General features: G+C 41.9%; 1 protein-coding gene across 2 annotated transcripts in view; it reads right to left on the minus strand.

The window, feature by feature from the left end:
- The window catches only part of LOC106613896 (FAS-associated factor 1-like), a 91,413-nt gene that overhangs the window by 55,775 nt on the left and 8,986 nt on the right, over positions 1-26,652 (minus strand). For both annotated transcript variants that reach the window (XM_014216634.3, XM_082956862.1), the window contains exons 4-7: positions 23,204-23,439; positions 22,511-22,602; positions 22,220-22,311; positions 17,698-17,803 (exon numbers count right to left, since the gene is read on the minus strand). In XM_014216634.3, the coding sequence (XP_014072109.3) occupies positions 17,698-17,803; positions 22,220-22,311; positions 22,511-22,602; positions 23,204-23,439 (526 nt within the window). The remainder of the gene's footprint in view (positions 1-17,697; positions 17,804-22,219; positions 22,312-22,510; positions 22,603-23,203; positions 23,440-26,652) is intronic.

Below are 26,652 nucleotides of genomic sequence, written 5' to 3' on the forward strand. Positions count from 1 at the left end.
GAGGAGAGCAGGGAGCTGTTCCCTGGGAGCCACAAGGCAAAGCCAGAGCTTTTGGCAAAGACAAACAAGAGGACAGGACTCTCTCCCCATTGATATGCATAAGCAGAGACCATCGGCTGGTCTTCAACTAAGACAAAAGAGGATGAGAAAGATGGTTTGCACTGGGCTCCCTATGTGGCGGTGTTGTGGACAGAATGGACGAAAGGGGGCTGCATCTTTGAATATGGTGTTGCTTCTTTGTTGCGTTCTTATTTGATCATTCAGATCACCATCATGACTGCAATACAATCCCTTACATTACAACTTTTACTTGGCAAGTCAATTAATAGACAGCCAACTACATATTTCCCCACACTACTTATTCTAAGAATTTCATTGAGTTTTATGAAGTATTCCAAAACCCTTTGATGTTCTTTAGGCCTGGAACTTGACGATACAAATAGCAGTTTTCCACCTGTTAGTTTATGAAACATCACCTGCATCTTTCATTATGTTCTACACGTTTTGGTGCAAAAAATAAAATACTAAATAAAACTGTCAATGACCAAACAGTAAATATGTGCCCAACACGCAGTGAACCACAGATCGATGTACGGTGGTAAAGGTGCTGGGCCTCATATTCTCTTTTGGGGAACAGAATGCCTAAAAGACAAGCATGTGGGAGGACATGGAGGCCCGTTTGATTCTGCTTTGTCCCCTTGCCTGCTCCCCCACCAAGCTACCAGCCCTCTTCCTCTCCCCCTCTTCACAACAGGGACCCCTCCCCAGTGTTTGTAATCCCAGCAGAAACACTTAAGGTTCACAGTGGGTGCTCATCAAAACCATCTGCCTGAGGAAGGGGAGAGGACACCCTCACTCCGCTGCTGCTGTATTAATCTCTTCAATTAGCACCATTACAAACCCGTAAAGTAGGCTGATTACAGTAATGGTCACCAGCGCCATACAGGCAGCAACACCAAGAGCAGGGGACGCTGGGGCCCAGGAAACCAATCTAAGCGATGCACCAGCAAAACAGAATAATATGGTCTGTCTGCAGTCTGACTAATTATGAGACAGAAACAATAACCACTGGCGCTTTGGCGTCGCTAGAGTCACCAGTAGTGGAAATGCTGCCTTTGACATGAGCAGAATAGAATGAAAACAACTTTACCACAAAGGTGATACATTTGTACTTGAATATCATCTTGCAGAATGTTTTGTGCCTTGGGACTGTCAGAGGTCATTGCCGACTCAACATACTTACTTGGTTCCAACAAACTTTTGATTCAAACTTCAAAACGGAGCCTACTCCCCCCGAGTGCGTTACGTACCCCAGTGTCGCTCTCATTGAAGAGAGGGATTTCAGCGACACTGTCAGTCCATGGGGAGCTTATTACACTTAACGTGGACCAGACTACCTGCTGTGAATAAATAATGGAGCCATTTCAGATTGCTCTGCATATGCTATTAAAACAAGAGAAAGAGGATGAGGTGTGTCCTTATAATAGAACATTTTGTTTTAGTCCTCTGAGCTAACTAAGTGGAAACACTAGAGGCTAAAGCTTCAACGGATGAAAAGAGAGCAACTGCATTGATTCCCCTATTTTTTCAGCAGTGGCGGTAATGGTGGCCATCCTATTTGTATTTATCAAGGGTCGCCAAGCAGAAGCTACTCTTCCTGGGGTCCAGCAAAATTGAGACAGTTATAATGTTATGTAATATTTTATATAACACTTTTCCTAACACATTAAGTGTTGTCCTCTCTAGCATTAAGTGCTAGAGAGCAAGCTATGGAAAATACGTTTTGTTAGAGCTCTGCTCAATTTTGAAATAATTCCTATTAATTTCTCACCACCTATAATTTCAAACATTGTGGCAATATGACAAAAGGGAAAAGGCACCAAAAAAAAGGGGTCCCTAAACAAGAATTTGGATGAGACAGACAATGAACCGATTTCAACATGGTCGACCCACGAGGAGTTAGCTGAAGATGCTAGCTCCCAATAGCTCCCAACAGAACCTACTCCAATTGACCTACCGGCTGCTATAAACTCACTAAGCAAGAAGGTGGACACATGGTTGGCTGATATCTCAAAGAGTATTGGGACTTTGACTGAAACTGAAGGCAACCAAGGGCAGGGTGCATGGAGAAACAGTGCACGTAAAAAATTCACAACAAAACCATGAAAGTCCGACTGGAAATGCTCGAGTCGCATACAAGACACCGTAACATCCGAATATTTGGGATCCAGGAGGACACTGAGAAAGGGAAAGCGATTGAATTTGTTTCAGAGCCGATACCAGCATTGCTGGAGAGTGAACACTTCAAAACACCCATCCTGATCGACCGCGCACACAGATCACAGGCAACGAAGCCGGCCAAGGGCGCGCCACCATGGCCATTCATTGCGCTCTCTCATCCTCAAGCTGGCTAGTCAAACGTTCCCCCTTAACTACAAAGGAGCCAGGGTGTCTTTCTACCCAGATCTTACTAAAGAGGTGAGGAACCAACGGAAAGAGTATGATGAGTTGCGCGAGAAATGCAGGGTGGCCAACATGCAATATGGATTCCTCTTCCCAGCCCGGTTTAAGGTGACAGTCGAGGGATCAACACGTACATTTGACAACCCAAGAGAGGCTGACCTGTTCTTGTCAAGCAAGCTCCCTGGCTGAGGATATATAACTACTGTGTCAACCGGCTAAGTGGCCAAACAGAGGCCAGGAATGCGTTTGAATTTCCTACCGATGTCTTTTTGATCAGAAATTGGGACTTATGATGGGTGAGATGTTATTGCTTATATAGCATTGTTTAGCCTATCATGTTTTAGTCCCAATGTGAGAGTTGTGTTATTTAATATTAGTTTTTATATGCAGAGCCTATAGATGCCGAGTTAGGGTGCCTAGACATAAAGCCTGAACTAAGGTTTGTGTGTTAGTCAAGGAGTGCTTCTTTTGGGGAAGTCACTCAGTAAGAGAATGGGGGGGGGGGGAATGGGGTCTGTGTTTCATGTTTACTTTTAGTACAGGTGGCATGACAAATTCCCACACGGTGGGATGTTTTTCGTTTGGGTTTTGTATGACAGCAACAATTTGCTCTAAAATAAGAAATGCCAAAGTGACCAGGCAGAGTAGACCTGGTGGATTAAAGATAGTCATTTGGAACTGTAATGGCTTAGGTCATGTCATGAAAAGAGCTAAGGTTTAGTCTCATCTTAAAAATCACTGGGCGCTGACAGTGCTTCTTCAAGAAATTAATTAAAACGCTTGGCTAGGCCAAAACTACGAGTCGGCTGGATCGGTTAGATATACACGTCTAATTGTGATGCAAAAGCAAGAGGGGTAGCAATCCTGATAAGGAAAAACATTCCTTTTATTTACTCATCCTCGATTTCAGATCCTAAATGATCAGTATATTATTGTGGCTGGTACACTGAATTTGATACCAATAACCTTGGTCAATTTATATGGACCCAACTACGATGATCCATTATTTTTTCAAACGATATTTAAGGCCATACCAAATATCTCAGATATAAGTGTTATTGTTGGAGGTGACTATCTAAAAGAGGATCTAATGTACAGTTAAAACAGCTATCAAGGCCACTTCAACAATCAAATGCCAGTGTCGGTCTAAATACATTGATGACAACCTGTAACATTGTCGATATTTGGAGACTAATACCCATCTGTTGGGTGGGTCATTCTTTGTCAGTTCATAAGTCATATTCCATCATTTACTATTTTTTGTTGGACTCCAAACTAAATTTCAGCAGCTGCGTCGGTTACCCATCACCCGATTCTAATTACGGACCACTCTCCGTTGTCCATGGTGCTGAAACTCGACAATGTGTCTGCGACCGTGGCGCTTAGACGCATACTTGTTGAAAGATGATACTTTGTCACTATTTGAAGGAACAGATTGCTCCCTCCCCCCCCCCCCCCCCCTCGGAGCTAACGACACGGGGGATGTTGACGACTCTACCCTTTGGGAATCTCTCAAGGCTGTGATTTGAGGTTACATTATTTCATATACATCAGAGGAAGAAACGAGCCAATATTAGGCTGAAAGAAATTGAAAGAGAGTTAGGGGAACAGGTTTTATTACGAATTCCTCGAATACAGTCCTTGAGAAGATCAAAGTTGAAATATGAATACAGTACCATCCTTTCGAAACGGGTGGGCTCTTTACATGCTAGAACGCAACAGTTATTTTTAACTGGGTGACCAACTACATCGATTATTAGTAGGACATCTAAGGCATGTACAGGCATCTAGAGCTATTCATAAAATAAAAGAGAATGGTAAAAAAGTAACAGACCCGCAGAATATTAAATGTTTTGCGCAGTTTTACTCAGAGCTATATCAATCGAAATGCGATGCTACTGATCCACAAACTATGGAACGCTTTCTCACTGAATGCTAACTTCCTAACCTAGACAGGGGGCAGCTGCTGCACTTGATGCCAGGATAACTTTAGAGGAGATTAACACAGCAATAGCACAATTTCCAAAAAGCAAGGCACTTGGGCCCGATGGATATGTAATAGAATTCTATAAGAAGTAGTGCGCCAGTCTAGCTCCACTTATGTTGCGAATGTTTAAACAATCCAAAGAAAATGCCATACTCCCACAAACACTATGAGGCTACTATAGCACTGATTTTGAAAAAAGATCGATTCCATTGAGATGTCGTTTTATCGCCCCGTATTGGCAAACCGATAGGAAGAAAATATGTTTGACATCATACACCCTGACCAGACAGGCTTTATCCCAGGCAGACATATATACTACAATTTGAGATGCCTTTTCAACGTAATGTATCATGATCATAAAGTTGAGGCAGTGGTAATTGCTCTTGACGCAGAGAAGGCGTTTGATCAGAAGTATATGATGTCGGTTCTGGAGCATTTCGGGTTTGGAAAGGAATGTTTTAATTGGATAAGAATTATTTATGCACACCCAATGGCATCTGTGGTAACCAATCAGGAGATGTCGCAGTCATTCCACCTGTTCAAAGGCTGCCGACAGGGGTGCCCTATTTCACCTGCTCTCTTCGCTATAGCCATGGAACCCCTTGCTACTCTCAGACGTGTATGTGCCGAAAAAGCTCCCATTAAAATAAGACACGCAGCACAAAATTTCCCTCAATGCAGATTGTTTTTGTTTTTATCCAAGCCTAAAACGTCTATTCCCCCTTACTTAACTTTATGAATACATTTAGCTCACATGGTCTCTCCTATCATTGCTATGCAGACGACACACAATTAATCTTCTCCTTTCCCCCTTCTGATAACCAGGTGGCGAATCGCATCTCTGCATGTCTGGCAGACATATCAGTGTGGATGACGGATCACCACCTCAAGCTGAACCTCGGCAAGACGGAGCTGCTTTTCCTCCCGGGGAAGGACTGCCCGTTCCATGATCTCGTCATCACGGTTAACAACTCCATTGTGTCCTCCTCCCAGAGTGCTAAGAACCTTGGCGTGACCCTGGACAACACCCTGTCGTTCTCCACTAACATCAAGGCGGTGACCCGATCCTGTAGGTTCACGCTCTACAACATTCGCAGAGTACGACCCTGCCTCACACAGGAAGCGGCGCAGGTCCTAATCCAGGCACTTGTCATCTCCCGTCTGGATTACTGCAACTCGCTGTTGGCTGGGCTCCCTGCCTGTGCCATTAAACCCCTACAACTCATCCAGAACGCCGCAGCCCGTCTGGTGTTCAACCTTCCCAAGTTCTCACGTCACCCCGCTCCTCCGCTCTCTCTACTGGCTTCCAGTTGAAGCTCGCATCCGCTACAAGACCATGGTGCTTGCCTACGGAGCCGTGAGGGGAACGGCACCTCCGTACCTTCAGGCTCTGATCAGTCCCTACACCCAAACGAGGGCACTGCGCTCATCCACTGCTGGCCCCCCTACCTCTGAGGAAGCACAGTTCCCGCTCAGCCCAGTCAAAACTGTTCGCTGCTCTGGCACCCCTATGGTGGAACAAGCTCCCTCACGACGCCAGGACAGCGGAGTCAATCACCACCTTCCGGAGACACCTGAAACCCCACCTCTTTAAGGAATACCTAGGATAGGATAAAGTAATCCTTCTAATCCCCCCCCCCCTAAAAGATTTAGATGCACTATTGTAAAGTGGTTGTTCCACTGGATATCGTAAGGTGAATGCACCAATTTGTAAGTCGCTCTGGATAAGAGCGTCTGCTAAACGACTTAAATGTAAAGGCTCCCCTGGCTACACTGTCAAAAAAGCAAATTGATGCCGATATCACCGCCTGTGGTTATGCAATTTCTACAATCTACCCCATTTAGAACAGTGATGGACAAGTTCACAAGCCTTGGCATCACAGTGACAAAACTTAAATCAGCTATTGATAACGAATTGGGATATGAAAATTGATCAGCTTCAACAAAATACAGATTTTTGGAGAACTCTGCCTCCCTCCTTGGTTGATCATATAAACACTCAAAATGGTTGTCCTACCCAGGTTTCTTTACCTCTTCCAATATCTCCCCATTTCATACCACAAAGCTATTTTAAGAAACTGATTCAATAGTAATTCCATTCTTATGGGATAACAAGGCAGCCAGAATTATAAAGAAGCATTTAAGAAAGTACAAGTACTTTTGGGCTGCTAATCTGAACATTGTGTCTTTCTGGAGGGAAAGTTTACCTGGGATCTGACAGAATGATATGCCTTCATGACTTTTGACTGAGCAGACCTTCGGTCAACGTTCCTCACTCCCTGCACTTGTTAACAGCCCAGCATATGTGAAAAAAAGCCACTTACGACTAACCCAGTCATTTGTCACACTTAGGATCTGGAAACAAATTCGTTATTTTCTTAACATACCCACTGTATACATTGACAGCCCGATTTGCCTGAATCATGCTTTCCACCATGCATTGGATGATATGGTGTTATCATAGTGGAGAGAGAAGGGGCTCACAACAAATCGGTAACTTATACTTTGGTCATTTTGCTTCATTTCAACAATTACAGGGTAAGTTTAACATGTCAACAACACTTTTTCAGATACCTCCAAATCAGGAATATCTTAAGGACACATCCCATAGTACGACATTAAGCCAAAGAATCCTACATTAGATAGCCTTATCCTTGTCAAACCCCATCCAAAAAGAGTCATCTTTAGACTACAGGCCCAGAGGTACAGTTGAAGTCGGAAGTTTACATACACCTTAGCCAAATACATTTAAATTCAGTTTCACAATTCCTGACATTTAATCCTAGTAAAAATTCCCAGTCTTAGGTCAGTTAGGATCACCACTTTATTTTAAGAATGTGAAATGTCAGAATAATAGTAGAGAGAATGATTTATTTCAGCTTTAATTTCATTAGATTCCCAGGGGGTCAGAAGTTCACATATACTCAATTAGTATTTGGTAGCATTGCCTTTAAATTGTGTAACTTTGGTCAAAGTTTAGGATAGCCTTCCACAGGCTTCCCACAATAAGTTGGGTGAATTGTGGCCCCTTCCTCCTGACAGAGCTGGTGAAACAGAGTCAGGTTTGTAGGCTTCCATGCTCGCACACACTTTTTCAGTTCTGCCCACACATTTTCTATAGGATTGAGGTCAGGGCTTTGTGATGGCCACTCCAATACCTTGACTTTGTTGTACTTAAGCCATTTTGCCACAACTGTGGAAGTATGCTTGGGGTCATTGTCCATTTGCGACCAAGCTTTAACTTCCTGACTGATGTCTTGAGATGTTGCTTCAATACATCCATGTAATTTTCATGCCTCATGATGCCATCTATTTTGTGAAGTGCACCAGTCCCTCCTGGAGCAAAGAACCCCCACAACATGATGCTGCCACCCCAGTGCTTCACGGTTGAGATGGTGTTCTTTGGCTTGCAAGCCTCCTCCTTTTTCCTCCAAACATAACAATGGTCATTATGGCCAAACAGTTCGATTTTTGTTTCATCAGACCAGAGGACATTTTTCTAAAAAGTACAGTCTTTGTCCCCATGTGCAGTTGCAAACCGTAGTCTGGCTTTTTTAATGACTGTTTTGTTGCAGTGGCTTCTTCCTTGCTGAGCAACTTTTCAGGTTATGTCAATATAGGACTCGTTTTACTGTGGATATAGATACTTTTGTACCTGTTTCCTCCAGCATCTTCACAAGGTCCTTTGCTGTGGCCCTGGGATTGATTTGCACTTTTCGCACCAAAGTACGTTCATCTCTAGGAGACAGAACGCGTCTCCTTCCTGAGCGGTATGACGGCTGCGTGGTCCCATGGTCTTTATACTTGCCTACTATTGTTTGTACAGATGAACGTGGTACCTTCAGGCGTTTGGAAATTGCTCCCAAGGATGAACCAGACTTGTGGAGGGCTACAATTTATTTTTCTGAGGTCTTGGCTGATTTCTTTTGATTTTCCCATGATTCCAAGCAATGAGGCACTGAGTTTGAAGGTAGGCCTTGAAATGCATCCACAGGTAGACCTCCAATTGACTCAAATTATTTCAATTAGCCTATCAGAAACTTCTAAAGCCATGACATAATTTTCTGGAATTTTCCAAGCTGTATCAAGGCACAGTCAACTTAGTGTATGTAAATGTCTGACCCATTAGAATTGTGATACAGTGAATTATAGGTGAAATAATCTGTCTGTAAACAATTGTTGGAAAAATTACTTGTGTAATGCACAAAGTAGATGTCCTTCCCGACTTGCCAAAACCATAGTTTATTAACAAGAAATTTGTGGTGTGGTTGAAAAACCGAGTTTTAAATGACTCCAACCTAAGTGTATGTAAACTTCCGACTTCAACTGTATCTACATACACTATTAAAAAGGGATTTCTGAACATGGTTCAGAAATCTCCGATGAGAACTAGGTAGAAGCTCTCAGGAATATAAAACAGTTCTGTGAATGCCAGGCACAACCTTGTTCAGTTTAAGGTGATACACAGGTTACATTTCTCAAATGTGAAACTGCATAAAATATTCCCAGGCACCTCACCACTGTGTGAGAGGAGCAAGCAGGATGAGGGGACTTTGACCCACTTACAGTGGGCTCCAAAATTACTGGCACCCCTGACTGGCAATGCACAAACAATGCTTAAACAAATATAAATAATATAAATTAGAGAGAGAAACTCAAAATACCAACATGTGAGAAATACTGTACTTTATTCATGTTTCAATGGAACCAACCAAAATAATGTATTGATTTAATTAAAAATCAACATCCTCCAAATCAAGGTTTCACAATTAATGGCACCCTCAAAGATTATTGTAAATAATATCTACCAAAATAAAGCCACAAATTAAATTCCACTTATTTAAGTTTATCTAAGTCTTAAAGAACTATATTGAGCCATTACATCACTTCCTGTTTCACTAGGGTATAAAAATGAGGTAACACACATGCAATATCCCTTTGTCATCCAACACCATGAAGAAAACAAAAGAACTAGTAATTCAAAAGAAACAGATGGTCGTAGACCTTCATAAATCTGGTAATGGCTACAAGATCCACAAACGATTGAATATACCACTGAGCACTGTCAGGGCAATTATTAAAAAAATTCAGAAGATATGGAACAGTTGAAAACCTCACGGGTAGAGGACGCAAATGCATTTTGCCCCCCAGGATAGGGAGGAGGATGGTGAGAGAAGCAACAAAACCCCCAAGAATAACTGAAAGAATTGCAGGCCTTGGTGGCGTCTTGGGGTCACCAGGTTTCAAAAAGCACCATCAGACGCCACCTCCACAACCACAGGCTCTTTGGAAGGGTTGCCAGAAGAAAGCCCTTTCTGACCCCAAGACACAGACGCAAGCGCTTGGAGTTTGCCAAACGCCATTTAAATTATGACTGGAAGAAGGTGCTCTGGTCAGATGAGACCAACATTGAACGTTTTGGTCAGATACAGCATTGGCATGTTTGGCGTCGAAACAGATGCATACAAGGAGAGGCACCTCATACCCACGGTGAAATATGGAGGGGGGTCAGTGATGTTTTGGGGCTGTTTTAATTCCAGAGGTCCAGGGGCACTGGTTAAGATTGAAGGCATAATGAATTCTACCAAGTATCAGGCAATTGGTTGCCTCTGCCAGAAGGCTGGGGGGCTAGGGTCAGTCTGTTATATCTGGAGTATTTCTCCTGTCTTATCTGGTGTCCTGTGTGAATTTAAATATGCTCTCTCTAATTCTCTCTCTCGGAGGACCTGAGCCCTAGGACCATGCCTCAGGACTACCTGAAATGATGACTCCTTGCTGTCCCCAGTCCACCGGCCGTGCTGCTGCTCCAGTTTCAACTGTTCTGCCTGCGGCTATGGAACCCTGACCTGTTCCAGACCTGCTGTTTTCAACTCTCTAGAGACAGCAGGAGCGGTAGAGATACTCTCAATGATCGGCTATGAAAAGCCAACTGACATTTACTCTTGAGGTGCTGACTTGTTGCACCCTCGACAACTACTGTGATTATTATTTGACCATGCTAGTCATTTATGAACATTTGAACATCTTGGCCATGTTCTGTTATAATCTCCACCCGGCACAGCCAGAAGAGGACTGGCCACCCCTCATAGCCTGGTTCCTCTCTAGGTTTCTTCCTAGGTTTTGGCCTTTCTAGGGAGTTTTTCCTAGCCACCGCCACCGTGCATCTACACCTGCATTGCTTGCTGTTTGGGGTTTTAGGCTGGGTTTCTGTACAGCACTTTGAGATATCAGCTGATGTAAGAAGGGCTATATAAATACATTTGATTTGACTTGGCCATAGGTGGACTTTCCAACAAGACAATGACCCGAAACAAACCTCAAGATCCATACAGAAATGGTTCTGTGACAACAAAATCAATGTTCTGCCATGGCCATCTCAGTCGCCGGACCTCAATCCAATCGAAAACCTGTGGGCTGAGTTGAAGAGGGCAGTTGATAAGCGCAAACCCAAGAATGTGAAGGATCTTGAAAGGATCTGCATAGAGGAATGGTCCAAAATCCCTCCAAATGTGTTCCTTAACCTTGTCAAACATTACAGGAAAAGACTCCATGCGGTTATCCTTGCCAGAGGTGGTTGCACTAAGTACTAAATGAGTAGTGCCAATAATTATGAAACCTTGATTTTGGTAAAATTTATTTTGTATTAAATAATTGAATGATTTTGGTTGGTTCCATTGAAACATTAATAAAGTATCGAATTTCTCACATGTTGGTATTTTGAATTTCGCTCTATAATTATATTGTTTATATTTTAAGTATTGTTTGTGCATTGCCAGTCAGGGGTGCCAGTAATTCTGGAGCCCACTGTATTTTGGACATCCTAAGATGCATGTTTACTGGGCTCTCATTTCTGATTATTTACCAAAAGCCTTTGATGGAGTTATAGCCCCAGACCCATTGATCACTCTGTTTGGTACAGTTGATGGGAATAATAAGGAAGGGAAGGCTGTCTATCTTTGTACTCTATTAGCCAAAAGGCTCATAATGCAATTTTGGAAATTGAGACGGTACCTACCTTTGAAGTGTGGTTACGGGATTTAGGTAATATAATGCATATGGAAAAGATTCAATACAATACCTCCAATAGAAGTCTGTTTTCCAAAATATGGCAGCCTATACAGGATAAGTGTCTAGTCCAACTTCATAACTGGGTTGATGATCTGCTGCTACTCTGTGCTGTACTCCACTCAGTATTTAAATATGTTGCTTAACTACACTGCTTGTAATGACTATGCTATCTTCTAATAATATAACACCTAATAGGATTATTTTTGTATGCGTGAGTTAAGTTTTGGCCTCTAAATTTGCCATCCCATGCAACAGTACAATGAAAGTCAATGTTAGCATCTGTCTTTTTTTTTTTATTGGAAAATAAACATGATTAAAAAAAGTGCGCCTTCAGGCCACTGCTCTACTACCCCATACAGTGCATTCGGAAAGTATTCACAACCCTCGACTTTTTCCACATTTTGTTACGTTATCGCCTTATTCTAAAATGGATTAAATTGTTATTTCCCCCCCAATATACACACACACACAATAGCCCATAATAACAAAGCAAAAACAGGTTTAGAACTGCTGAAATACTGAATAGTGAAAAAATATACATTTACATAAGTGTTCAGACCCTTTACTCAGTACTTTGTTGAACCACCATTGGCAGCGATTACAGCCTCGAGTATTCTTGGGTATGATGCTACAAGCTTGGCACCCCTGCATTTTGGGAGTTTCTCCCATTCTTCTCTGCAGATCCTCTCAAGCTCTGTCAGGTTGGATGGGGAGCCTCGCTGCAAAGCTATTTTCAGGTCTCCAGAGATGTTCGATCAGGTTCAAGTCCGGGCTCTGGCTTGGCCACTCAAGGACATTCAGAGACTTGTCCGAAACCACTCCTGCAGAGTGCATTCTGACGAAGAACAGCAAAGGTAATCCAATTTTTCTTATAGTAAATCTGAGTTTGGTGAGTACCAAACTTGGTGGGTGTCAAATTAGCTAGCCATGATGGCCGGGCTATGTACTCAGAATATTGCAAAATGTGCTTTCACCGAAAAGCTATTTTAAAATCGGACACCGCGATTGCATAAAGGAGTTCTGTATCTATAATTCTTAAAATAATTGTTATGTTTTTCGTCAACGTTTATCATGAGTAATTTAGTAAATTCACCGGAAGTTTTCGGTGGGTATGCTAGTTCTGAACATCACATGCTAATGTAAAAAGCAGTTTTTTGATATAAATATGAACTTGATTGAACAAAACATGCATGTATTGTATAACATAATGTCCTAGGAGTGTCATCTGATGAAGATCAAAGGTTAGTGCTGCATTTAGCTGTGGTTTTGGTGACATATATGCTTGCTTTGAAAATGGCTGTGTGATTATTTTTGGGAGGGTACTCTGACATAATCTAATGTTTTGCTTTCGCTGTAAAGCGTTTTTGAAATCGGACAATGTGGTTAGATAAAGGAGAGTCTTGTCTTTAAAATGGTGTAAAATAGTCATGTTTGAGAAATTGAAGTTTTTGCATTTGAGGTATTTGTATTTCGCGCCACGCTATACCATTGGATATTGGTGAGGCATTCCGCTAGCGGAACGTCTGTCCCTAACAGGTTTAAGTAATACAGCAAAAATTTCTAAAAACCTTTTTTCACTTTGTCATTATGGGGTATTGTGTAGATTAATGAGGGAAACAATTATCTAATCAATTTGAAAAATAAGACTAACATAAAATGTGGAAAAAGGGAAGGGGTCTGAATACTTTCCGAATGCACTTATCTACAATACAAAATCCATGTGTATGTGTGGGTAGAGTGCGTGTCTGTGCGTGTGTCTCTTCACAGTACCTGCTGTTGCATAAGGTGTATTTTTACCCGATTCTACTGCTTGCATCAGTTACCTGACGTGGAATAGAGTTCCATGTTGCCATGGCTCTACGTAGTACTGCGCGCCTCCCATCGTCTGTTCTGGACTTGGGGATAGTGAAGAGACCTATGATGGCATGTCTTGTGTCCGAGCTGTGTGCTAGTAGTTTAAAAAGATAGGCTGAATGCACCGAGCTGTCAACACTTCTAACAAAAACAAGTAGTGATGAAGTCAATCTGTCCTATACTTTGAGCCATAAGAGATTTACATGCATATTATTAATGTTAGCTCTTCGTGAACATTTAAGGGCCAGCCATGCTGCCCTGTTCTGAGCCAATAGTAATTTGAGGTCCCTCTTTGTGGCACCTGACCACACGACTGAACAGTAGAACAGGTGCAACAAAACTAGGGCCTGCAGGACCTGCCTTGTTGATAGTGTTGAGGCAGAGTAACGCTGTATTAAATGGACAGATTTCTCCCCATCTTAGCTACTGTTGTATCAACATGATTTGACTATGACAGTTTACAATACAGGGTTCCTCCAAGCAGTTTAGTCACGTCAACTTGCTCAATTTTCACAGTATTTATTACAAGATTTAGTTGAGGTTTAGGGTTGAGTGTTTTGTTCCAATTACATAGCTTTTCGTTTTTTTTAAATATTGAGAAGTAACTTATTCCTTGCCACCCATTCTGAAACTAACTGCAGCTCTTCGTTAAGTGTTGCAGTCATTTCAGTCACTGTAGTAGCTGACGTGTATAGTGTTGAGTCAACCGCATACAGACACTGGCATGACATTAGTAAAGATTACTTTTCTCAAAGGGCCTAGACAACTGCCCTGGGGAATTCTTGATTCTACCTGGATTATGTTTGAGGCGCTTCCATTGAACTAACACCCTCAGCGTTCTGTTAGACAAGTAACTCTTTAACCACAATATAGCATGGGGTGTAAAGCCAAAACGCATACATTTTACAGCAGCAGATTATGATCGATAATGTCAAAAGCCGCACTGAAGTCTAACAAAACCGCTCCCACAATTGTTTTACCATACAGTGGGGAAAAAAGTATTTGATCCCCTGCTGATTTTGTACGTTTGCCCACTTAAAGAAATGATCAGTCTATAATTTTAATGGTAGTTTTATTTGAACAGTGAGCGACAGAATAACAAAAATATCCAGAAAAACCCATGTCAAAAATGTTATAAAATGATTTGCATTTTAATGAGGGAAATAAGTATTTGACCCCTCTGCAAAACATGACTTAGTACTTGGTGGCAAAACCCTTGTTGGCAATCACAGAGGTCAGACGTTTCTTGTAGTTGGCCACCAGGTTTGTACACATCTCAGGAGGGATTTTGTCCCACTCCTCTTTGCAGATCTTCTCCAAGTCATTAAGGTTTCGAGGCTGACGTTTGGCAACTCAAACCTTCAGCTCCCTCCACAGATTTTCTATGGGATTAAGGTCTGGAGACCAGGACCTTAATGTGCTTCTTCTTGAGCCACTCCTTTGTTGCCTTGGCCGTGTGTTTTGGGTCATTGTCATGCTGGAATACCCATCCACGACCCATTTTCAATGCCCTGGCTGAGGGAAGGATGTTCTCACCCAAGATTTGACGGTACATGGCCCCGTCCATCGTCCCTTTGATGCGGTGAAGTTGTCCGGTCCCATTAGCAGAACCCCCCCCCCCCCCCCCCCCCAAAGCATAATGTTTCCACCTCCATGTTTGACGGTGGAGATGGTGTTCTTGGGGTCATAGGCAGCATTCCTCCTCCAAACACGGTGAGTTGAGTTGATGCCAAAGAGCTCCATTTTGGTGTCATCTGACCACAACACTTTCACCCAGTTGTCCTCTGAATCATTCAGATGTTCATTGGCAAACTTCAGACGGGCATGTATATGTATTCTTGAGCAGGGGAACCTTGCGGGCGCTGCAGGATTTCAGTCCTTCAAGGCATAGTGTTTTACCAATTGTTTTCCTGGTGACTATGGTCCCAGCTGCCTTGAGATCATTGACAAGATCCTCCCGTGTAGTTCTGGGCTGATTCCTCACCGTTCTCATGATCATTGCAACCCCACGAGGTGAGATCTTGCATGAAGCCCCAGGCCGAGGGATACTGACAGTTCTTTTGTGTTTCTTCCATTTGCGAATAGTCGCACCAAATGTTGTCACCTTCTCACCAAGCTGCTTGGCGATGGTCTTGTAGCCCATTCCAGCCTTGTGTAGGTCTACAATCTTGTCCCTTGTCCCTGATCTTGTCCCTGGTCTTGGCCATGGTGGAGAGTTTGGAATCTGATTGATTAATTGCTTCTGTGGACATGTGTCTTTTTTTACAGGTTACAAGCTGCGGTTAGGAGCACTCCCTTTAAGAGTGTGCTCCTAATCTCAGCTCGTTACCTGTATTAAAGACACCTGGGAGCCAGAAATCTTTCTGATTGAGAGGGGGTCAAATACTTATTTCCCTCATTAAAATGCAAATCAATTTATAACATTTTTGACATGCGTTTTTCTGGATATTTTTGTTGTTATTCTGTCTCTCACTGTTCAAATAAACCTACCATTAAAATTATAGACTGATCCTTTCTTTATCAGTGGGCAAACGTACAAAATCAGTAGGGGATCAAATACTCCTCCCCCCCCCCCCCCCCCACTGTATGTGCCGTGCTTGCTGAAAGTCTGTTGTCAATTTGTTTACTGTAAAATAGCATTGTTTCTGGTAAAAGAAAAAAAAAGAAAAAAAGGTTTACTAAGATTTTGTAACAGGCTGATTGGTCAGCTATTTGAGCGAGTAAAGGGAGCTTTACTATTCTTGGGTAGTGGAATTACTTTTGCTTGCCTCCAGGCCTGAGGGCACGCGCACACACACACCTTCTAGTAGGCTTAGATTGAAGATATGGCAAATAGGAGTTGCAATATCATCCGCCATCATCCTCAGTAATTTTCCATCCAAGTTGTCAGACCCCAATGGCTTGTCATTGTTGATAGACAATTTTCCACCCCTTCCATAATCACTTTACGGAATTCAAAATAACAACGCTCGTCTTTCAAAATTTGATCAGTTATACTTGGATGTGTAGTGTTTGCATTTGTTGCTGGCATGTCATGCCTAAATTGGCTAGTCTTGCCAATGAAAATATAATTAAAGTAGTTGGCAATATCAGTGCAATTTGTGATGAATGAGCCATCTGATTCAATGAATGATGGAGCAGAGTTTGCCTTTTGGCCCAAAACATAATTTAAGGTGCTCCAAAGCTTTTCACTATCATTCTATTGGCTGCAGAGTTTTTTTTCTTTCTAACATCCTACAATTATACACGTGTTGTTGTTATACTATGAGTGACTCAAACAAAACAAGGTCAATGGCCCGATGCTATGACATTTGAATTTTAGATTCTCCGACTGTCTAGTTATTTTGGTTATTGTTTAAAAAAAAAAAAAAAAAAAGTGTATACAAAAATTATAGCTCCATTATCTTTTCTACATACTTTGCATCTGGTTTAAGTTGTTTAATTAAAGTTAACACTGAAAAAATATATATATTAAGAGAGAGCGAGATTTTTTTGTATATATATATATATATATATATATATATATATATATATATATATATATATATATATATATATATATATATATATATATATATATATATATATATATATATATATATATATATATATATATATATATATATATATATCTTTGAGGGGCAACAACGATTTAGCAGGGGCAGACCACCACTGCTAAATGCATATAGGGAAAGATGCACTGACTGAATACCCACCCAACCACCTTCAACCCTCAGATCGAGCTGCAGCTGAGACTGTAATAAGTAAAAAGAGGGGCAAATAGGAAGCCAGTGGGCCCAGTATTAATATTTAATCTGCTACCAAATCCAGTGTTTGGTTTCAGATAGAGAAAATGAGCATGACCCGTTCCCAACCCATACTACACAAACACATTTCTCCCCAATGTTGCTTGCCAATTTGTCCTCAAACAGCTTTCCGCCCATTTAGAAAGTCACTGGCTGTGTGGACCTGATAGATGGGCAATCTTGGAGAAGATAAATTATAACTACCAACTCTATTGAAGTGCTGCAGTAAGCTAACAATGCATCACAGCTGTGTGTAAAATTTGATCATTCATGTAGAATATTGATATTAATTCCTATTGTAACATGGCTGAGCAACACTTTGTGATTGCAGTTGGCGTTTATTAGAGTTGTATAGTCAATTCAAATATTAAAAATGTTCCTACTCAGTGATGGCAGTTATGTTTTATAAGAACTGTAATATCAATCAAACCTTACAACTATCCTACTGGTAGAAGGCCATATCTTGAAGACCTTTCAGCGCTGACAGGACATTATGTGAAGAGACAGAGGGCGACCCACCTCCTGTATGGTTCTGCTGCCAGGGAAGTTGAGGTTGTAGTCTCTCTGGGCTTCACGGTGGCTGATGACAAGCAGGAAGTTCTGATTTAATGACTCCTGAAGAACGCTGGAGAAGGAGGAACAAATAAAACAGAGTCAAGTGGAGAACAAGCTGAGACTAGTCAGACACTTATCCCTGCAGTGAGATGGCTCCCTGCGTCTCCCCTGGGGCTCGTGCCCACTCCTCCGTCTCTGTCCAGACAGGCCTGGTGCCGGGTCGCTCTTCTGCTCAGCAGTCTGCTAGCCTGCTCCCTGAGCCAGCATGGGGTGGTCAGGACACGGGGCCACAGCAGTGACATCACACACAATCTGTTCACAGCCCCCTCAACATTGCTGGTCTGGGAGACAAGTCAATGTATTGATTTGTCAGACTGATTTTTCTCAGTTGCTCCTATACATTGGACCAGAGTAGTTAAGGGCAGACAAGTGGAGAGTTCTAGGCCCTAGCTTGCAGCTATGAGCAATGACTGAGGATGTGTACAGTACAGGAAGACACTGTGTGCTTCACAGAGAGATTAAAGTTTTGGACGCTTCACTTATAATAAACGTTGAGGTTAAGTAGCGGTTTGAGCAAACGCTCAGTCTGTGTTCGTGAATATGAATCGGAAGCTTAGTCCAAGCCAGGCAGTTAATCAGAGCTCAACTTGAAGCGAGGAGGAAAAGGATAGTCGGAATTAATATGTAGCACACATTAATTATGCAATCACTGCCTTAATCTGCGCAGATCTGGACGAGCTTATGTTAACAGAAGCTCAAATTTACTGTAATGACAGCATATTTACATTGACTAAAACTACGAAATCAATATGTAAATGTAATGTTTGTTGTAGCTAACCGGGAAGATTGAGAATGTGTGGTGTGGAAGGACTGGATGCATATGTAATGGGTTGAGCAGGGAGAGGCAGGCAGGAGAGAGGAATGGGAACTCACATAGGGGACCTAGCTAATATCGGCATGATTTGTTTAGACACAGTCCCGACTGATTCTGGCAGACGAAACAGCAAAGGGGAAAAGTGGGTAGCTGTGTTGTAGCATTACCATAAGCCATTGTGAAGACAGCAATAATAATAAATAATATGGGGACTTATGGCTTTACACAGTAAACACTTTGAACGTGAGCGGACTATGTGGCCCATACTGTGAGGCATTTGTCTCCTCTGTTACTTAGCGATTTGGCTTCCAGCAAGTTGGTCGTATTGAGATAAAAGACCTAAGCAAATATACAGAGGACAATTAATATCTTTGCTTCCAGGATCCTACTACTGACTCAAAGTGAATTCGCTCCTCTCATGATGTTCTCTCTACACTTGACTCCCATCAGGCTCTCCTGCGTCTGAGCGTTTGCGCCAGCCGTCAGTGACCTCTATATGTGGAGGCACCGGGCCGTGTCCTCTCAGGAGTACTTGACACGGCATGAGGTGTTCTGAGTAAAATGTCACTTAACTTTATAGACAAAAAAAATCTACCATTTTGCAGGGGAGGAGCAGTCTCAACAGATTGGTTTTATTCTGAGATAAGCCTCTGAGGGTCCCCAGGCACAGAGCAGACACACAGACCTTATTAAAACAGCCCTGCCAGAGAGACACACACTTTTCCCTTTACGTTAGAACACCACACAGACTGACCATCTCATCTGCGATGTATGCTCTAAAGAGGTCAAACTACAGGCAGACATACATAACCATCCTACCTCCACATTCTGTATCCGCAACATAATACGCAATCTCCCATGATCTGGTATGTCTTGGTCTGCCATTTTGTCTCAAGACCAAACTAATTGTTAATAATTTCCACAGATTTTTGCCAGCCAGAATCTGAGGCATCAGTATCTCTGAGGGGATAACAGACTGGGGAGGGACGCTGCAAATTAATACCAAATGTCTAATAATCCATTTGTATTTCACATTCAGAGTTCAAATTAAAATAACCTTCAATAAAAAACACTTCCTGGAAGCAACAGAAATGGATGAGTCGCATTCAAATATAAATCACCCTACATTATTTATGCAAGCGATTAGCTCCATCTAGATACCCTCCTGTATTCACCGTCAGTCAACACAGACACCAGGAAACGTTTGTTTGGCTCAGGAGTGGATCTCGGTAACTACCTTTGAGAAGGGAGCGCTTGTCTGAAATCTCCAAAGCCTCCCAATTTATTTAAAATCAAACAGAGGTTTGACTGAGTGGGCCTGGTGATATGGATAACTATTTGATTAGTCTGTTTGGTTTAGGTGTGCAGAGATGTGCTTTGAAGTAATTGCCTACTGTGGCTTTTATTTGTTAAGTTATGTCCCATGTTCAGAAACTGCTCCCAATTATTACAAAGGAATAGGAACTAAATCAGAGGTAAAATGTTATTTTAAACTCAAGCAATGAGTATATTACATATGGACACAAGTACTCCTTGCATAGTAATACACATACAAACATCCTAGTGAAGTACTAAATACTGAAGGTCTATTCCAGCAAGCAGTCAATATGATCTTGGAATAAATAAATTGCCACCAAACATAATTGCCTTTCATAACTTAAGGTAATAGTTAAATAAATGTGTTAATGACATATACTAATCATAATTGATTTAGGCCTACGTATTATTTCCAACTTGTATTTGATTTCATTGGCTTTTCAGCTTGCTGCCTACTACAAAGTCTAATTTCAATTAGAGTTAAGCAGGCTTGAATACACCCTCTTCAGTACAACTCAGAAGGGCTACTGTACATCTTGGTTGTTCCCTGTGATTTAAAAAGGTGGTACCTAAGCTAGCCCTGCTAGTAGTGCCCTGTTTCAGCAGGTATTAGTACAGTGTTTGTCAGAGCGGTGGGATGGCAGCTCTGACAGCAGCAGACTTCCAGCTCTGTGAATGCGCTGCAACGGTTATTTTTAATGCCGCTGTGCTAACAGCTTGCCTGCCCTCCCTGTAGGAGGCCTGCTCCTCTGAGTGGTGTGATCTGTCACCCTCTTCCAGCAGCAAAGATCACAACAGGGTCGCCAGACACCCTCACCAAAATAGTTTATGGAGGATAATGAGCGCCTAACACTGAAAATGATAGCTATAGCACTAAGAAAATTGTACCACTAAGAGACATTGCAGTGGCCACGGTTAGCCAGAAAATAGTCATTAGCTGCCTGCTACACAGTCAAACCTCTACTTACTGGTTGTCAAAGCAGCACAGCCAACAGCAGCAGCAGCGTTCTCTCTTTTTGGATATCAACCCCCTACATATTTGTGAGATATTATAGAACCCTAACCATACAAAGCATTTCAATACTTGACCCATGCCGGTATCTGGCCATTTCTCTGTGTTTGATTCAATGGGTTCTGAGATGAACACGGGGGAAGAAACATGAGGCCAGCTGTATTGACTGTTGTCCTCCTGTCCGACACACGTCGGTGCACAACGACTGCCGTAGAACCGGAGTGACTCTTCATAATGCATGGCAGTGCCACGTGTCTGTCTCCTCTGCAACCCCTCTGGGCCCGACAACCTCCCTAATCAACACAGATAATTACACAGACACGTCCCCTCCTGTTACAACCGACAACAGACACACTCCAACAGCACTTCAGCTCATCAAAAATTACAGGAGCAATGCCTTAGTGCCTTTCACACCATTCTCGCTCTACATTCGGTGAAATCTGAATAGGATGTTGCTAAAGTATGCTCAGATAAAGATTGAACATGTGTACAGCGTACAATCCTGACAAGCCTTATTGGGGTGGTTTGTTGCCATGCTGGTGAGCAGATGCACCAGAGAGAATTATTACAGTGAGTGGGATTTCCTTATTAGTATGAACTTTACCTGGCTGATATAGATGAAATATCAGATAAGTCACAAAACCAGCCTTCGTGACAGGATTATAGCTCAATGATGAATAGTATGACATTTTAGAAGGAAAAGTGGCTAAAGCCTCATTGGATTCATAAAGCTTGGTAGAATGACCTTCTAGAGTGGCTTAATGGATCCTCCACATTGAATTTCAAATTTCTCTCAAAATTACAGAAGTGAAAAAGCTGCTCTACTACTTGTATAGGAAGAGAATATTTTCAGCAACAAAATAAAGACTGGAAATAGCAACAAATACAGCAATGAAGAGCATTATTTACATTACACAAAGAATATTGCAGTAGGATTTCAGAAGCCTTCTGCGCACAAGGGTCAAATATCTTTGTTAATATTCAAATTGGAAGCTATTGTACAATATTCATGGCATATATTCCGTAAACTATTTGTAAAATTACTTGGTGTACAGTGCCACCTAGTGTTCAACCCATATGAAAATGGCTTTGCTGGCAAAGTGGTGCAGTCCTGTTGATGTACCAGTCCTTTTGATGTGGGTAGCAATCAATGCTGCTGCATATTGAGGTACCAAAGGGTATTGGGTAAACAGTGTCAGTTACCTGCTAGGAATTGTTTGCTGGAGATAATGTGACTCAAAACAGGAAACAAAAGATGAGTGTAAGTGAGTCAAGTTGGGTACCTGTTTTGGCTGGTGCTGGCAGTGGGGGCGATATCTGGGGTCAGCACATACAGGCTGTTGTTCTTGGGCAAGTGTAAACTTCGTAGAACCGTCTGAGGACACAGGGACAGACCAATAAATAATACTAAGTGGTACTTTATCCATCCCCACTAGATGGGTGTGAGTGACATTTGTGAAACCTCATCCAATGTAAAAGATAAAACTAAAAAGGTGGCAAAGAGATGCTTTAAACATGCTCATTTCAAGAGATATTACATTAATCGAAACAATTGTTTTGAGAGAAATACTCACAATGTCAGATACGTCTCCACTTTTCCAACCCTTTAACTGCATTTTTGATATGGGGACCTGAAGCTCTGTCTCAAGAATATGTTTGATTTCCCCTACAAACAAGAAAAGGAAGAAACAAGTTGTAGTATTATGAACTGGCAGTTGGACATATCCCCACCATATGATGTCAGTAATAGATGAGAAAACGTGTTTTCAACACAAAGTACAAAATTCATTCTGTATTCATGAAATTTTACACCTTACCAGCAATTTACATTTGATTAAAACATTCGTAATACACACTTCCACTACCTTATCTTCACAACATAAATAGTTTCAACACTGGGTACAAGTGTGTAGATTCTGAGAAAGGGTTCAAAGTCTAAAAACGAAAGCACTATACCTAGGTGTTGTACTGACCAACATCGACTCCTTTTACCAGAAACACACAATATTTAGGATTCTCAGTAACACCACATCTGTAACACCCACATTTTCTCTGAGTAAGTAGTAAGGGTGTGTGATGTATTGTATTTATTATGGATCCCCATTAGTTCATGCCAAGGCAGCAGCTACTCTTCCTGGGGTCCAGCAAAATCAAGGCAGTAATACATTTTCTTTTTAAACATTACATTCACAACATATTAATGTAGTGGAATATTAGTGTAGGAACCATAGTATGAAGAGTAGTGTATGGTGAGCGCATATCCTCACCAACTGCACTGCCCTCCTCCACGACCACTTCCACAGTGCGCTGGCGGTACTCCACCCGGAAGTTGAGCATGCGCGGCTGCCGCTCCACAATGTGTCGAGAGGGGAGGACAGGGCAGAAGGCTGAGGAGGAGGACGGCGGAGAGGAGGAAGACGATGAGGTGGCTGGTGGGGCCACTGCTGCCTCTGCTGTTGCTGCTTGGCTGTGAGGCCCATAGATGTTGGCCTGGGACGCCTCGCTGGTGAAGTTTTTGTGGGTTCAGACAGTAAGCAGAGGTTCAGAAAACATCAACACAGGGAGCATCATGTAGTGCAGTTCAATATCATATTGAATTGTATACAGAGTTAATTGTGTCTATAAAAGTAGAAAGTCTACCACCAAAATGGTGTAATTCTCAGACGAGACCCTACATGTGCAATTTTACTCAACACCATTGAAATACAAAAACAAAGCAAAATATTTCAGTAAACTCAAACATTTAGCCTGTGCAGATTTTAAAGGGTGTCTGAATACTTTATCCACTGCAGGAAAAAAATGATTGTCCACAAAATAGGCTAAAGCAGGGGTGTCAAACCAGGGATCCGATCCGGCACACGGGTAGTTTGAGCAAAAAAATAAAACTCATACTTTAAAAACTACTAAAAACCAAATAGAAACTGTGCAGAAGTGATAAAGGACCTACATTCATACAGTTTCTTGACTGTGTCCAGCAAACTAATAATCACAGAAATGAAAGCTAGACAGTGAGAGAGCATCGAAAAATTCCCAAAACGATGTGTAGAAACTATATAACACATTTTCAGGCCGGCCCTCCGGACCTCATTGAAACCCCTGGGCTAAACCTTGAAATAGCTTGAATATGATTTTAAAAATTATTTTTCATGCTTGTTGCTTCTTCCCCATCACAATGGTACAAGCAGCACTGAACAGAAATATTCAAAATCCACAAAATACCCACAGCCCCTTTTAAGGCAACAACAAGAGCCTCTCAGCAGCAATACAAACAGTTTCAGAGTCAGTGTAAACAGGCTTTAGTGGACAATATGGGCAGGGCCCAACAGATGCTGAATTGTCTGCCACAGAGCAAATTCAGTCTTATTTTGCTGCAGAGGCCAGAGACACAAAACGTCTTTTTTCTCAGCCTCTCTCCATGTCTAAGGCCTGAATTCCCTCGAGGCTCTGTCCCACACGGCAGTCAATAATGTATTTTCTCTCTCCCAACCCAGACAAAGACGCTTCTCTTTTCCTCGTGGGTCAGCACATATCGTGCTGGGAGAGAAAGCAGGGTCTTGCACAAAGGCTGTATTTATCCAACCTGATTACAATACCAAAAAGGTTAAAGACGTTGGGGGTTCTGAGGGCACGTAGGAAATCATTAGAGATCAATGTTCCATGATAATGGCATAAAAACAACATACCGTACACAGAAACCACTTGTGAGGCTTGGATTCACCCACATGCAAGAATTAGGCCTACCATCATAGGCAGGTGGAAATGATGTTCAGGGAGAACAGAGGCTTGCTGTTGGCCATATACAAGGGTCTAACCCTCTGTAGGACAGGTGTTTGTCCATGCAGCCTTAGAGATCTGCACAGGTGCATAATGACCTCTTATAAACTAAGAACCATAGAATAAGAAGTATACATGCATGGATTTTAGGAAAATTAGATCAAGTCATAAATCAGCTATGCAGTAAGCATTTACATATAGTGAGAAAACAAACTGACAGTTTGAGGTAACTCACCATTAGCTAGTAAATTCAGTGAGTGAAATAACAGCCAATACCGCAAATAAACACTTCCTGTACCTACACAAATTAGAAAACTAGAGTGCACTGATATTTCAGTTTCAGTATCTTGGTGCAAAACTGTTACACAGATGATTGTCATTCATATCCATCATAGAAGATGTTGGTGTGTTTGAGTTGTACTCTCATCAGGGGTGTAGACAAAGAAACCATAACATGGTCTAACAATGAGGACATGCTACACAATTTCTTAAACAGGATGAAAGAAGCAAAGTCAGAATTCACCCTAGACGGTAGGCTATACATTTCCCTTGCAACGTGATGGAAGGTTTTTGTAAGCATTCTAAACTACAATTTGAAACTTGGCACATTGATACTGAGGAGTGTTGACTATTATGAGTGTTAAAAATAATACAAAGGGTTGTTCCATGGCATACATCTAGATGGCACTCTCCACCTAGTCAGGAGGCAGGCTTGGGGCTAAGAGCAGGCCTCCAGCTGGCTCCGGTCACCTCAATGGAGCCGTTTACTGAGGAGGAGTGCCATCCTACGAGAGCAGCCTGGTGCCAGCCAGTATACGGGCTGATTGCAAGTCACACAGCCAGGCTCCATTCATAATTATGTGTGCCCTTAAGAAACCATGTTCTCATGCCCAAAGTCTTCAGAAACTCACAAAATAAATCATTTAACAGAATGTGCCCAGTCAATGTATTTGTTCTTCAGCCCAGTGTATTCATGAGTTCGGACTGACCGTTGAGAAAAAAACGTGAGCCACAATGCCTCAGAGGCTTTTTTCTCAGTAACTGTTTTAATTCCAGTTTTTGGGAAGATATTCCTCTCTATGTTCTTTCACATAAAAACACTTTTGCTTCTGTTGATACTCTATACTCAAAGAGCATACCAAATACACCGAGTTATATTTTTCTGCCTACCACTGAAATGCAGTAATTCAAAGCAATGTCAAGCCTACAACTTTGAATATCACTTCAAACTATAACCACCCATACAGTATTAACCTTGATATTGCCCAGCTACGGGCTACAAATCTGGTTGTTTGATTTCTGCCTAATTTGGTGTTCAAATCTTGACTGAATAACTACATGACACTGAGCTTTGTGGGGGAAAAGAGATCCAAAGCCTCAATTTCCTGCACTGATGATCACGATTGTTTCCATCGTGTCACAGTTTGTGTCTACTCAATAGGCTTTGTACAAGAACTACAAATTCAAGAGGTCAAGTGACTGATGTAGCCATTGATTACTACATGTAGCCTGAATCTTCTGAACTCCTCAAATCGTCATCAGGCCACAAGGTTATTGCCGTTTTAAAACATAAAACCTAGCTCTTGACATCTAGGCCTACACAGAAGAGACCACAGCTGCACTTTATAAAATGATAAAAATGTAAATAATTATTTTGCAGGAGCATGAACAAGTAACCACCATTGCTCCAAAATGTACTTTCACTGCGAGTTCTAGATACTACATTTCTATAACCTCTAGCAGAATTTCATACAAAATGATGTACTGCTGCTACACCTGCATTGCTTGCTGTTTGGGGTTTTAGGCTGGGATTCTGTACAGCACTTTGTGACATCAGCTGATGTAAGAAGGGCTTTATAAATACATTTGATTGATATTCAGGTCAACAAAACAAGGTTCTCGGCCTAGCCCACACCTGTGCTTACATAAAGTACATGAAGAG

The sequence above is a fragment of the Salmo salar genome, chromosome 10 (assembly GCF_965601325.2).
Source record: "Salmo salar chromosome 10, fSalSal1, whole genome shotgun sequence".
In the NCBI taxonomy this organism is placed as follows: domain Eukaryota; kingdom Metazoa; phylum Chordata; class Actinopteri; order Salmoniformes; family Salmonidae; genus Salmo; species Salmo salar.